Source organism: Lepus europaeus, chromosome 7 (genome assembly GCF_033115175.1).
Source record: "Lepus europaeus isolate LE1 chromosome 7, mLepTim1.pri, whole genome shotgun sequence".
Taxonomy (NCBI): Eukaryota; Metazoa; Chordata; class Mammalia; order Lagomorpha; family Leporidae; genus Lepus; species Lepus europaeus.
Genome location: NC_084833.1, coordinates 78,307,836 through 78,322,457, shown reverse-complemented (window position 1 = coordinate 78,322,457; position 14,622 = coordinate 78,307,836). Strand labels below are relative to the sequence as shown.

Here is a 14,622-nt window from a genome sequence, read left to right as displayed (position 1 = left end):
GGTGGCAAAATATCCAACTACTAGGAGAGAAGGGTTTAGAGATAAGTATACATAGCTATAAAAAAAAGTTTGATAAATTCTCTGAAACCATAACCTCAGGGTTTACTTGAAGTACTCAATAGGACCAGCTATTTCAAATGTGATAGGAGGAGAGAGAAAAAGGCTAATGGAGGAACCAAGGAAGTTTTCCTTTAAGGATGAATCAAAAGGTAGTGGGAATCTAGATTTTAAAGTATGGAAACAGTAATCAAGTTATGGATTACCCTCTGCATGGTAGTTAGGTGTGCAATATAAGTATTTCTAAAATAGCATTCCTCCGTCCACAACATTTTTTGTCCTTCCATTGTTCCCTCTTTTCCTTTCTCCCTCTCTGTTTTCCTTCTCCTTCTGTCCTTCATTACAAAGTACATATGTGCTAAGTTTTATTAATGCAATTCTTGGCTCACAATTTACTGCTATTACTGTTCTCTACTAGGCCTTCATTCATCCATTCATTCATTTATGATTTTTGATCCATAATTAGCTTATAAAAACATTAATTAATAATTACTTTCATTCGCTTTTTTCTCTACCTTATTCCATCCCACTGTCCCTTCTGTAAGGTAACCATTATCTTGAACTGTATATATCATCCATTTTTAATTGGTTAACATTGTTTCATGTATAACATACCTAACCAATGCTTTGCTTAGTTATTTCACACAATAAAATGATAACTGCTATGTGTTACTCCCTGGGATTTTTTTCTACTCAACATTAATTAATATGGTTCATAGTGTTTTTATTTATAACAAATCATGCCATTTCACTTCAGTTAACATTCTATTTTGTGATGCAGCACAGATTGTCCATTTTCATGTTAATGAACACTCGAGTTGCTTCCATCTCTGTTATTACCAATAGTGCCGCAATGGCTGTCCTATTTACTGCCTTAGACACATGTGAGAGTTTCTGTAGGGTGTACATCTGGGAATGGAATGATTAGATCACAGTCTGTACAAAGGTGAAACTCTTAATGACAAATTATTTTCCAAAGCTTTTGTGCCAATGTTTACTCCTTAGAGCAATGTATAAGAGCTTATTTAATGTATATCCTTTCTCACACTTGGTCTTGTGAGTCTGATTTCTGTCAGATGAAAGTCATGTAATGTGAATGCTATCTAATGATGTGTGGTTTTGATTCACATTGCCTGGGTAACAATAAGATTGTGCATGTTTGATGGGGTTCTGGTTATATACCTTTTCTCTTTTTTCTTTATAAGGTTTTATCAGTTTCTACTAATGAATACTTGCAACTTTTGTGTTTGCAGGGACTGTACTATTTCAGTCACATTGTATCAAAGTAATCATTAGGGTGAAACAGTTATATACTTTAGTGTATGAAATGGTGGGCATATTTTTAATAAATTATGTACAGTCAAAATGGCTAAAAATAAAGTAGGAAATACTTGGTTTTTGGAGTGATTTTCATGATTGAGTTTTTCATGCGTTGTGATTATTTTTCTTTCAACAGAACGATTCCGAGATTTACTGCTGCCTCCATCTAGTCAAGACTCTGAGATTCTGCCGTTCATTCAAACTAGAAATTACCCAAAGTAAGCCACAGAATTCTACTAGGTATTGAGAAGGGAATAGTCATAGTTCTGGGTCAGATTTTTGGTGGGCAAAGATAAAAATATAATCTTTCTTAGAACTTCTGAAAACCCTGAATAACCTAACTTGACCATCAAGGGCTCTGCATTGCTGGATTGGAAAGACCTGCTTTCAAGTGCCCCAGCTGTGACTGAGGCGTTGCTTCAGACTCTGTCTGCATCAGTTTCTGGGCCTGCTTTTTTGGCTTGATGCTGCTGATTGTCATGGTGTGGGTGATCCCCCATCTGCTTCCTCATTTTCTGTTCTTTAAGTGCAAAGATTATTTCATACTACAATGAGTAGCTGTCAACATAACCACATGCTAGTTAAGTCTCTAACCGTTTCTATGCATAAGTATTCGTCTTTACCATTTTGATAACTGGGGGAAGTGCTGTCGTCAGACCTATTCTTACATGGGCCAGACTTTTTCTTCTCTTAGATGCCACAAGTGTCTTCATTGGTTGTTGAAGGAGTATGCCTTTATTTTGAATCAGGTCCAGATATACACAATCTTTGGCGACTCACATTTATTGATTTGGCCTTTACACAACTCTCTCCTCTCTCATAGGAGCATTCCATTCAAGGGCATTCTTTACATGCCCAGAGTCTTGATGCCATTGCCTTTCCCTGGGCCAACTCAGCACATCCCAAGCACAGTAAACAATAGAATTCCATTCTCCTTTGTCCCACTTATATCTCCTAAAATTCTACCACCAAACTTAACATTAAATGGAGGAACAGGGGGCCAGCACTGTGGCACAGTGGGTTAAGCTGTCACTAGTGAAACAGATATCCCATATGGGCACTGGTTCTAGTCTCTGCTGCTTCACTTCCAAGCAGCTCCCTACTAATGGTCTGGGAAAGCAGCAGCAGAAGATGTCCCAAGTGGCTGTCCCCCTGCTGCACCCATGGGAGATCTGGAAGAAGCTCCCTGGTTCCTGGCTTCAGCTTTGTCCAACCCTGCGTTTGTGCAGTCTTCAATAATTTCATAGAAATATGTACTGTGAATAAACTATGAATGGATTTAAATGCTTTTACAGCACAATAAACTTATCTTTTAATTCCATTTCTATAAACTTTTGAAGTCCTCTCATACTTGATAGAAAAATCATTGGATAAATAAATGAGATTATTAAAAATCATGGAAAATGAACAATAGAAAATTACAACAAAATAAACGTATTTCAATTCTATTTTCTACAGATTTTCTTGAAGTAATCTTTTTTTTAACTTTTATTTAATGAATATAAATTTCCAAAGTACAGCTTGTGGATTACAGTGGCTTTTTCCCCCCAAAACCTCCCTCCCACCCGCAACCATCCCATCTCCCATTCCCTCTCCCATTCCATTCACATCAAGATTCATTTTCAATTCTCTTTATATACAGAAGATCAATTAGTATATACTAAGTAAAGATTTCAACAGTTTGCATCCACACAGAAACACAAGGTATAAAGTACTATTTGAGTACTAGTTATACAATAAATTCACATAGTAAAACACATTAAAGACAGAGATTCCACATGGGGAGTAAGTGCACAGTGACTCCTGTTGTTGATTTAACAATTGACACTCTTGTTTATGGCGTCAGTGATCACCCAAGGCTCTTGTCATGAGTTGCCAAGGCTATGGAGCCTTTTGAGTTTGCCAACTCCGATCTTTTTTAGACAAGGCGGTAGTCAAAGTTCTCTCCTCCCTTCAGAGAAAGGTACCTCCTTCTTTGATGGTCCGTTCTTTCCGCTGGGATCTCACTCACAGAGATCTTTCATTTAGGTCTTTTTTTGCCACAGTGTCTTGGCTTTCCATGCCTAAAATATTCTCATGGGCTCTTCAGCCAGATCTGAATGCCTTAAGGGCTGATTCTGAGGCCAGAGTGCTGTTTAGAACATCGGCCATTCTATGAGTCTGCTATGTGTCCTGCTTCTCATGTTGGATCGTTCTCTCCCTTTTTGATTCTATCAGTTAGTATTAGCAGACACTAGTCTTGTCTGTGTGATCCCTTTGATTCTTAGAGCTATCAGTGTGATCCATTGTGAACTGAAGTTGATCACTTGGACTAGTGAGATGGCATTGGTACATGCCACCTTGATGGGATTGAATTGGAATCCCCTGGCACGTCTCTAACTGTAAAGTTTGGGGCAAGTCCGATTGAGCATGTGCTGAACTGTACATCTCCTCTCTCTCTTATTCTCACTCTTATATTTAACAGGGATCACTTTTCAGTTAAATTTAAACACCTAAGAATAATTGTGTGTTAATTAAAGAGTTCAACCAATGGTATTAAGTAGAACAAAAAAAAATACTAAAATGGGTAAAGTATTAAGTTGTTCATCAACAGGACAAGGGCTGAGCAAATCACTGTTTCTCATAGTGTCCATTTCACTTCAACAGGTTTCCTTTTTGGTGCTCAGTTAGTAATCTTTAGTACTCTTATTTTTTCATTATTATATGTACTTGAAAGTAAATGAATTTGTAATTTTCTGGCAGAAAATTTTCTGGAAAGTTGAAAATTTAATCAAATAATTAGAATTTGTTTCATTTTTCTGAATGTTTACTTATTAGATATAGGATCTGTTAGAAATATATTTTAGCATTATTACAGGGTTATATTTATAGAACATAGCATAATGAACAGGAACACTTTGTACAGCTCAGTGTAGGCAGTTGTATTTGGATGATATTTCTAATTTTTTAACATAATGTCCCTATAATCTTTAGCATTGTATTTTCAAGAGATATTTAACAAATAATTAAATACAAATATTTATTGGTAATAACAAAGAGATTTATTTATTGATATTTATTTATTTATTGGTAATAACAAAGAGATACTTAACAAATAATGAAATGAAAAAGTGTACCCTTTTCGTATTATTTTTATCATTCATGAAAATATTCCTGAAACCAACAACAGCTAGATCATGAAGTGTGTGTGTTTGTGTGTGTGTGTGTATGTGTTTAAGGGAAAGCCATTTACAAAACCTTTGCCTGTAGTAGGGCTGGAGAACGTTGTTGTAAAGCATTACAATGTTCATTAATCACATTTTTACATATGTGAACTCTCTTGTGACCCATGTCAAAGCCAGAGACTTCCATCCTATCATGTAGACATTGCTACATGAAAACTCACAGAGCATGAATGGGTGTGACGATTGTCAGAAAGAGACATATGAGTGGAAAGAAACAAGAAGAATGCATATTTAATACAAAACTCATCTTGTTGATTTATAGGTTAGACGAAGGAAATGGTGATAAAATAATAAGTTTTGTTATTTGTGTCTTACTGGTGTTATTATTCTTCATTAACTCTAAAAGATTTAAGTTTATAGTGTATTTAGTCTAGAGGATAGTTATATCTTACCATTGTAAATGCAGCACGGATATAAATGGTTGAGGACATTTGGCATAATTTTATTCACAAATGAATTGCATCTATTATGGCAATTAAATGAGCAAAACATGACCCAGTGAGTCTCAGGTTTAATCATATGGCACGTAAAAATATTGTGAAAATACAAAAATAAAATATTCCTACTTTTCCCCAATAACAATCAAGTTCTCTAAGCTGCCTAATATCACGTCTGTTTAGAAAGAGAAATATTATTTATGACAAGGTTCAGAGGCATTCCTCTTTGTTTTGGCATGCTGCCTGAGAACAATCTGAGTATTTTGGAAATAAAAACAATGTCCCAACCTGATCTGATCTGATTTCTAAATGGTTGCTTAAAAATGGCTGCAAACAATGATTTTAGGTAATGTCTGTAAACTGCAAAGCCTCAAATGATCTTTCCAGATTTAGTGTATCCTCCAATTTATCTTTCTCTTACCTGATAAAGTGTTGAATTCCACTGCTAGGGATGCTTCTTTCCTCTCTGGAGTTATTCTCATTCACAGTTATAAAGAATTATTAACATATGAGAACCACTTTCTATATGCCTTGGATTGTACTCTGTGTTTCCAAGCATTATTTCATTTCCATTATTTCATTACCATTCCCGTATTTTTCCATTATGCAGATTAGAGAACTAACAATGCAAAAAGGCAAATATTTTACCTCAAGTCACATGGCAGAACAGGGTCTCTTTAAAAATTTAAATTATACTTAATTCTACTATACTAGCTCTCATTAACTCATTCGTTAAGGTTACTTCTTTTCATTCATTCATCAAATATGCTTTCAGTGCTTATTGTGCACCAGAGATGGTCACAATTACTGAGAATACAAAAATGATTGAACGTAGTATCTGACTTTAAGCCAACTAGAATTTAATGGGAGGGGAGACAGAATCAAAGACCAGCAGAAAAAATATAAAGTCTGGTAAAAATCTATATGTAGAGAAATGCACTAAATTGTATGGGAGAAGAGAGGGGAGAGGAGGGGCCAGGAGGAGATGGGTGGTCATCTAGGTAGATCACATGAAGTTTAATTTTCTTCTTGAACAAAATCTTGACAAGTAAGGTAGACCAGATGAAGAGGTTTTATAGGCAGAAGTAGAAGTGTAAGAGCCAAAGCAAACAACCCAGTTAAGAAATGGGCAAAGGACTTGGAACATTTTTCAAAAGAGGAAGTTCAAATGGCCAACAGACACATCAAAAAATACTCATGATCACTAGCCGTCAGGGAAATGCAAATCAAAACCACAATGAGGTTTCACTTTATCCGGTAGAAGGCTTTCATACAGAAATCAACAAGCAATAAATGCTGGGGAGGATGTAGGGGAAAGGTATTCTAACCCACTCTTGGTGGTAATGTAAACTGGTGTGGCCATTGTGGAAGACAGTATGGTGATTCCTCAGAAATCTGAAAACAGATCCACCATATGACCCAGTGATTGCACTCCTGGGAATTTACCCAAAGGTATTGAAATCAGCACATGAAAGAGCTATCTATACCCCCATGTTTATTGTAGCTCAATTCACAATAGCTAAGTAATGAAATCAACCCAGATGTCCATCAACTGATGACTGGATAAATTATGCTATATATACACTATGGAATACTACTTAGCCATTAAAAAAATGAAATCCTGTCTTGCAACAAAATGGATGCAACTGGAAACCATTATACTTAGTGAAATAAGCTAGTCCCAAGAAGAAAAATACCACATCTTTTCCCTGATATGTGGTAACAGAATTCCAAAAAATGTAACGTACAGGAGTGAAATGGACATTTTGAGATTTGATGATTGTTTACAGCATTTGTCTCTACTGCTGAGGAATAGTATTTTTTTTCTTCTTACTATTTGTTGAACTCTTGATTTAGTGTAGGGTTAATCTTATGAGGATAAATAAACTGAAAGTAAATCATTGTAAAAATTAAGAGAGGGGATAAAAGAGAAGGGAGAAGGATGGGTGGTACATGGGTAGGAGGGAGAGTAGGGTGGAAAGCATCACTGTGCTCCTAAACGTGTATATATGAAATACATGAAATTTGTTCACCTTAAATTTTAAAAAATCTAAAAGCAATTTAAAGAATTTAAAAAGCTATGGAAGTGAGTGTGGGCATTGAAAGATCACCTCTAGGTGACTGAAAACTCTGTGTATTTGCACAGATACACACATACACACACACGCATGTACATTTGCACACAAGCAATGTGGCGATTGGTGTAAGGAGAAGTGAGGAAGGACTGGACAGCCAAGAAGGGAAGTTGGACTCTAGTGTGAAGACAAGAGTCATGGTAAGATTTCAAGCAAAGGAGAATGATACTCAGATTTACACTTTCATAGGTGTATCATAGAGCCAGAGAGGAATACATGGGGCTAGCCCACTGGCCAGTAGCAGTTTCATCCTGAGTAAGGCAGTGATAAAGTTAATGGTGATAACAGTAATAGGGAAGGTTGGATTTATGTCTAAGAACATTAGGAGACACAATCAGTGGAGTGCAATCACTTTTGGACAAGCGGGAGTGGAGAGGATAGAGAAGGATGGAGGTTGGGGTGACTTCAGGCTTTTTTACTGGAGTCAGATTCTGGCTTACAGTCCTCGTTAGTAGGGATGCATGACACTCTCTTCTCCTTTTTTATGTTTTTCTACATTTCAAATGGAGATAGTGGAGAACTTTCCTTCTAATGTTGCTTTGAAGAATGCCCAGTACCTGGCATGCTTCTATCTTGTGAGGTCATAAAATGTTTAAATTAAATGATATAAAGCACCTGGACTTTTGCAAAAGGAAATACTGATCACCATCCCCATTGTCAACTCTGTCCTGCCATTTCTCAAATCTATGTCTTACCTCAGGGTAGGGGAAAGGCTCACCTCTGTGGACTGCTTTAGTGTCTTCATTCTCATCTAGATCCTGCCAAAATGACAGGTGGTTTTTCCTGACAAAGATGACTCTAAGCTACAGGATCTGTTGGAAGGTGGTCAGTTGGGAAGGTGACCTTTCTGTTGTGGGCCTGCCTCTGTGTGTGGTAGGGCTGTTCTGCAGTTTTCACACTCAGTTACTCATAACATTATTCACAGTATACATAGTTATTTTAATATTACCCTTGATAAAGAGATTACTATCTCTCAGTTTCTCATTCCCATATTTAGGCTCACAGTAGGTGACTTTCAATACCTGGCTGGCAAGATATCTTTCAAAAGCAATATTCTGAAGAGAGTGTGGTATGTAATAAAGAGAATTTCTAATATTATTGGTATTTGCAAAATGAAGCAAGAAAGATGTCAGAAAGAAGCTAGCCTGCTAGCAGGTGGTAGGTTCTACTCCTGGGCTGGAATTCATGAGTAACAGCCCTGCCATCAAAACTGCAAAAGCAAGGCCAATAAAAAAAAAATCTAGAAAAAAATTCTGTAAAAAGTGGGGCACTGCTGAAATAGTGAAGATTCTACCTCAGAGATTGTAAAGAATTTTATAACACTCCTTCCCCTTACTATTTTATTCCTTTTAGTATTTTTTTTCTTGTTGTTGTTGTTCTTTTTGTTTTACTTAATACCACTGGTTGACTCTGTAATTAATACACAATTATTCTTAGGCATTTAAAATTAACAGAAAAGTGATCTCTGTTAAATATAAGAGTGGGGATAAGAAAGGGAGGGGATATACAGGTCGGCACATGCTCACTCAGTCTTACCTCCAATGGTAGAGCCATCTCACTTGTCAAATTGATCAGTTTAAGTACATAATTGATCAAAAAGATAGGGTAAGCCTTGAAGAGATTTCACAAATAAGACCAGTGTCTGCAAATAATGAAGGATAGAATTAAAAGGGAGAGAATGATCCTGCGGGGGAAGCAGGACACACAGCAGACTCATAGAATGGCAAACACCCAAAACAGCACTCCAGCCTCAGAATCAACCCTTGGGACATTTGGATCTGGCTAAAAGGCCCATGAGAGTCTCACAGGCATGGAAAGCCAAGACACTGTGGCAAAAACAACCTGAATGAAAGGTCTCAGTGAACAAGACCCCAGCAGAAAGAACGGGCCATCAAAGAAGGAGGCACCTTTCTCTGAAGGGAGGAAGGAAACTCCACTGTGATACGGTCTTGACTAAACAAGTTCAGAGTCGGTGAACTCAAGGGGCTTCCACAGCCTCCACAACTCCTGGCAAGAACCTCGGGTGATTACTGACATCATAAATAGGAGTGTCAATTGTTAAATCAACAACAGGAGTCACTGGGCACATGCTCCCCACGTAGGATCTCTGTCCTTAATATGTTTTACTATGAGAGTTAACGATAACACTACTAGTCGAACAGTACTCTGTATCTTGTGCGGTTGTGTGGACGCAGTCTGTAGAAACCTTTGCTTAGTATATACTAAGTTTATCTTCTGTATATAAAGATAATTGAAAATGAAACTTGATGAAGAGTGGGATGGGAGAGGGAGTGGGAGATGGGAGGGCTGTGGAAGGGAGGGAGGTGGGGGGGGAGCCACAACAATGCAAAAGTTGCACTTTGTAAATTCACATTTATTAAATAAAAAAAAAGAAGTGTCCCCTTGATAGAATCTAACATTTTAGTTTTAGTTCCCATTCTAATAAAATGGAAATTTTAAAATACTTTCTTATGAAATTTGTTGTGCTGATTAAGAATAAATGTGTAGATAGAACATTCAGATAGGCCCTGATTTAAATCTTCATTGAAGAGTATCTATTGATAGTATACCTTGTTTTTGAATTTGTGAAGGAAGAGTCCCAGGAGTCCCAGATACTTGTTTTGAATTTTATTAAAATAAATCTTTATAGTAGGAACTCATCAGGTAGAGGACAATTTTCCAAAAATACACATTTATATCTACATACTATGGTATAAATTACATCTCTTTATTAGTAGTTATACCTAGAATTTATCAAAAGCTAACTATGTCCAGGTACCATGTTGAAAGCTTTATCAGGTGTATTTGCATTCAACTGCATACATCAGAAACATAGCTTAAAAGTAGTGGCAGTTTATTTTTCTTGTGTACGGAGAAGTTCTAACATAACAGGTGGCTACTGTTGTTGCTTGAGTGTTAGCATCTCTCTTCTTCTTTCCCTCTTGTGCTGGCAAGGTAGATAGCTCCTTTGACTTCAGCCATTATGTCCTCCTTCCAGACAGGAGAAGGAAGAAAAACCAAGAATATGAAGGGTACGTGCATTGAAGTGGGCCTCCCTTTAAAGGAAATTCTCAGAAATCCAACCCAAAACTTCTTAATCAAATTAGACTGAACTAGTCTCGTGGCCACCACCCATTTGTAAGAAAGGGTGGGAAACAGTTTTCTCCCTCTCTCAACAACACCCCAGAATTAAAAGTTTTTATTACAGGTGTTTTAAAATAAATGAGCAGCAACAAAAACTTTGTTGAACACATTTCTCAAATCCAAATTTGACCATGACTTTCTTATTTCCCATTGTATTAGTGTTCTACAACATCCCTTTTGGGAAATACCAGTATAATTACAATCTCTTTCTTAAAATTGGCAATGAATTTCTTTCTCCTCAGATTGCATAAATAAATAAATATACATATGTTTAGGAGAAGGTAATAGAAAGTGTTGAGATATAGGAGTGCAAGAAGTATTTGTTGCAGTTGTGTCTGTAGTTAAATTAATTTTTAGCTAATGAATTTCTCTACTGAAAGAAAATCATGTGACTCAATGTCAACTCAGTCTTACTCAGTAAAACAACTAAGCTTTTTTTTTTTTAAATGTAATAGATCCTGCTTTCAAGAGAAAAACACATTTAAATTTCATAAAATGTTTATATGCTTTTGAATGCGCCTCAGAATAGGAACCCTCCCTTTTTTAGAATTCTCTTATCTGCGGTCTTTCATAGAGGATCTTTTCATGAATTATCACCTGAAGTTTAACAATGTGTCATGTTGATTTCATCTCTACTATGTTGTTATAATTCTTTGAAAAGTTGAGTTTAATTTCTCTAATCTTATCACATAAATAATAATAGTAACACAGCATTCTTTTACTTGTTTTATAGATTTATTTATTTGAAAAACAGCTTTGGTGTTGAGAGAAAGGAAGAGGGAGAGAAGGAGGTGGGGAGAGATACCTTCCATCAACTGGTTCACTCACCAAGTGACCATAACCAGGCCAATGCCAGGATCTAGGGACTCCAGCCAGGTCTCTCATATGGGTGGCAGGGGACATCTTCTGTTGCTTGCCAGGTGCATTAGTAGGGAGCTGCTTTGGAAGCAGAATAGCTGGAAATCAGACCAGGACTCAAATTAGCATTCCAGTGTGGGATCTAGGCATCCCTGATGGCGGCTTAACTTCCTATACCACAACACCCACCCCCTAGCATTCTTTTAATGATCACGTACTAAGATAGGGAAGAGATCATTGTTTATAAATAAAGGGCAATGCGTTTTACACATTAATCAAGTTAAATATGTAAAAAAAAAAAGATAAGTAGTTTCTCTTTATGCCTCCCTCATAAAGTGAGAAAATAATGTTTCAAATGAAAAATTATTGACTCTCCAAGGTCCTTCAAACAAAATTCCCACCAACACATCCCATCTCACACTGAACTTGGCCCATCTTTTGTATAGTCAATGAACCTCTCCAGTAGTCTGCAGTCATTGATGTGAATAATAGACCGCATTTCTGATGTATCTGTCGTTACCTATGATTTTTATTATTCTTTTCTGCATCATCAGATCTTGTTGATCTTTTATAGATGAAGGAAATCAGATTTTGATTTACTAAGCATGTGAGAGGCCAAGTAACCTTTCTATGATCCCATCCCTAGGGAGTGGCTAGAACTGCAAGTTCTAGTCCACTCCAACATTATTTCAAAACACCAAAGAATACGTGGGGAGTTGAGAGGTGTCTGAGTTGGAAAGCAGATAAGTGAGAAAGAGATGTTTTTCATGACTCTTCACTCTTATTCTTTGTGATTGAAATAAGGTGTCAATTTTTTCACTATATTTTTTGAACATCTCATCTTTTAAAAAATTGATTCATTGGGATAATGTATCATACTCTAACCATTTAATGAATTTGTGTATAAAGATGGAAGAGCCTCTTTAGAGTAGATATGGTATCATTTTTATCTTAGAGTCAAAAATACGATAATACAAATAGTTAACACAGACTATGTTTGTTAAGTGAATAAATTGTAAAATAGATGTCAAATGGATATAAGAATTTTATATATTGTGATTAAAATGTCAACTACTGTTTGCTCTATTTCTATGTTTAAAACACTGTATAAGGCGTATACAGTAAGGTTATTGGTCCTTGAGGGAAAGAAGTGGCTTTTCTATTTGATTAAGTCATTTTATTTTAAAAGCAGTATGTTTGGGGGCCAGCAGTGTGATGTAGCAGTTTAAGCCACTGCCTGGAATGCCAGCATCGCATTTGAATCCCTGTACAAGTCCTGGCTGCCACATTTCCTAGCTAGATCCCTGTTAATGCAACTGGGAAATCAGTGGAAGATGGCTCAAGTATTTGGGCCTCTGCACCCATGTGGGAGACCTGGATGAAGCTCCGGGCTCCTGGGTGAAGCCCAACCCTGGCCATTACAGCCATTTTGGGAGTGTACTAGCAGATCAAAGATGTCTTTCTCTTCTTGTTCTCCTTCTCTAACTCTGCCTTTCAAATACATGATAAATAAATATTAAAAATTATTGTAAAAATAATGCTCTTCAAGTTTCCATTTAGGGCTTAAATATATAGTGCACATATACTACTCATGATGGTCTGAGTACTGCTGCAGCAACTAATTGGCCTGAAAATATTCCTGAAAACTTGAGGAAATGCAAAACAAGTTCACTTCTTATTCATGCAATGTCTTCTAGGAGTCTGTTGATTCTCTAAGACAGCCTTCTTCAAGTGCGACTCAGGGATTCAGTCTGCATTTCTCTTCTGGTTTGAGTAATGGCTTTTAGTTCTCATTGTAAAGAAATGCCATTTCCCTACCTCATTCAAAAGAGATGAGAATAGCTTCCCCCTCCCACAGCCTAGCAATCAGAACCACACCTAGGACCCAGCATAACATCAAAAGTGTAGACTCCTAAAGAGAAAACAGATATTGGCATGGAGAGTAGTATATAACATACAGTAAGTAGCACAGACTGAGAGTACAAAGGGATGTCTTATATATTAATTCACTCAACAAATATTTACAAAGCATTTAACCATTCAACACATGAAAGTAAAATCAACTCATCTACTAATGCAATGGCTCTTGACCATAAAAGCCATGCACAAAATAGGCTTATTATACAAATGTACTTTTAGAGAAAGTTACTGTTTGTCAGGAAGTTGTTTTGTTATAACAGAATAAAAAATGTAAAATATTCATTTTTGATTCATATAATGATATGTGGAACTAAGCAGTCCATATAAAGTATGGTAACTATTTAGATACAAAGACAACATTCCAGGTACAAGGGAGAAAAAAAGAATGATGGAGGGATAGAGTTATGGCTTCCAAGTGAGAACATTTTCGGGAGCCTGCCCAGTTGTTCCAATTGCATTTCCATTTTGCCACATTAACCAGAATGTAGTTGTGCAGCTAAAGTGATGCCATGGAATCTGAGAAATGCAGTGTTTTGGCTGGACACTGTGCTTCCTTGAAAAAAATTAATGTTCTGGTAAGAAGAAGGAATGGGAGGAGGCAAGTTGAGTGAACAATTAGCAATTTCTCTTGCAGTTAAGGATCTCTTTCTCTCCCTCTCTCTCTCTCTCTCACACACACGCACGCACACACACACACACATACACATGAATATGTAAGCACAAGTAGAATAAGTGGAAATTCTGTGGTGGTTATTCCTTAGCATCCTGAATAGTTCGTATTTCCTGAACAGTTCATACTTATGAACCTAAGACACGAGGAGGAACAGTGTTAGGTTCTTTTGTTTCCTCCTATTATTTTCCCACTCATATAGTAAATCTTTCTACTCCTGATTTTGTCAATGAAGTGAACAGTATTTGTTAAATTTTTACACAATAAAGCAGTTGATAATTTAATTTAGTTAAATATCTCAATACAATTGATCCCTGTTTTTTTCCTTAACCATTTAGCATGATCCTATTTACATTTCTGTATACTTTTAGTTATTGTTTCCATCAAAAAAGGCATGCTTAGAAAAAGATGTACTTGATTTAATATTAACAGTAAATGGACAACATTTTATTCCTTTATGCGTATCACTATGAGAATAACGAAATAAAGCCTGAGTCATTGCAAAGCCTGGAAAGTAAAACTAGTATGTTTGTTACATGTTATAGAAAATTGATTGAACATATTTTCATGTTTCTTGTCTGTGTCTGCCTTCTCTGCAGGCTATACATAGATGGTCCCTTTGGAAGTCCATTTGAGGAGTCACTGAACTATGAGGTCAGCCTGTGCGTGGCTGGAGGCATTGGAGTGACTCCTTTTGCATCGATACTCAACACCCTGCTGTATGTGATTTTGATCTGTTTTGTTAGTTCAGACAAAACTGCCAATATTTCAATCACTTCTCTTTTTAGAATGAAATAATTCCTTAAATAATTCATTCACTCACTATTCAGGGAATCACATCTATTAATTGTTGAGGG

The 14,622-nt window shown here is 36.5% G+C and overlaps 1 protein-coding gene across 3 annotated transcripts in view; it reads left to right on the top strand.

The window, feature by feature from the left end:
• Nucleotides 1-14,622, top strand: part of NOX4 (NADPH oxidase 4) — a 184,771-nt gene that overhangs the window by 151,566 nt on the left and 18,583 nt on the right. For all 3 annotated transcript variants that reach the window (XM_062198298.1, XM_062198297.1, XM_062198299.1), the window contains 2 exons: nucleotides 1,514-1,595; nucleotides 14,365-14,484. In XM_062198298.1, the coding sequence (XP_062054282.1) occupies nucleotides 1,514-1,595; nucleotides 14,365-14,484 (202 nt within the window). The remainder of the gene's footprint in view (nucleotides 1-1,513; nucleotides 1,596-14,364; nucleotides 14,485-14,622) is intronic.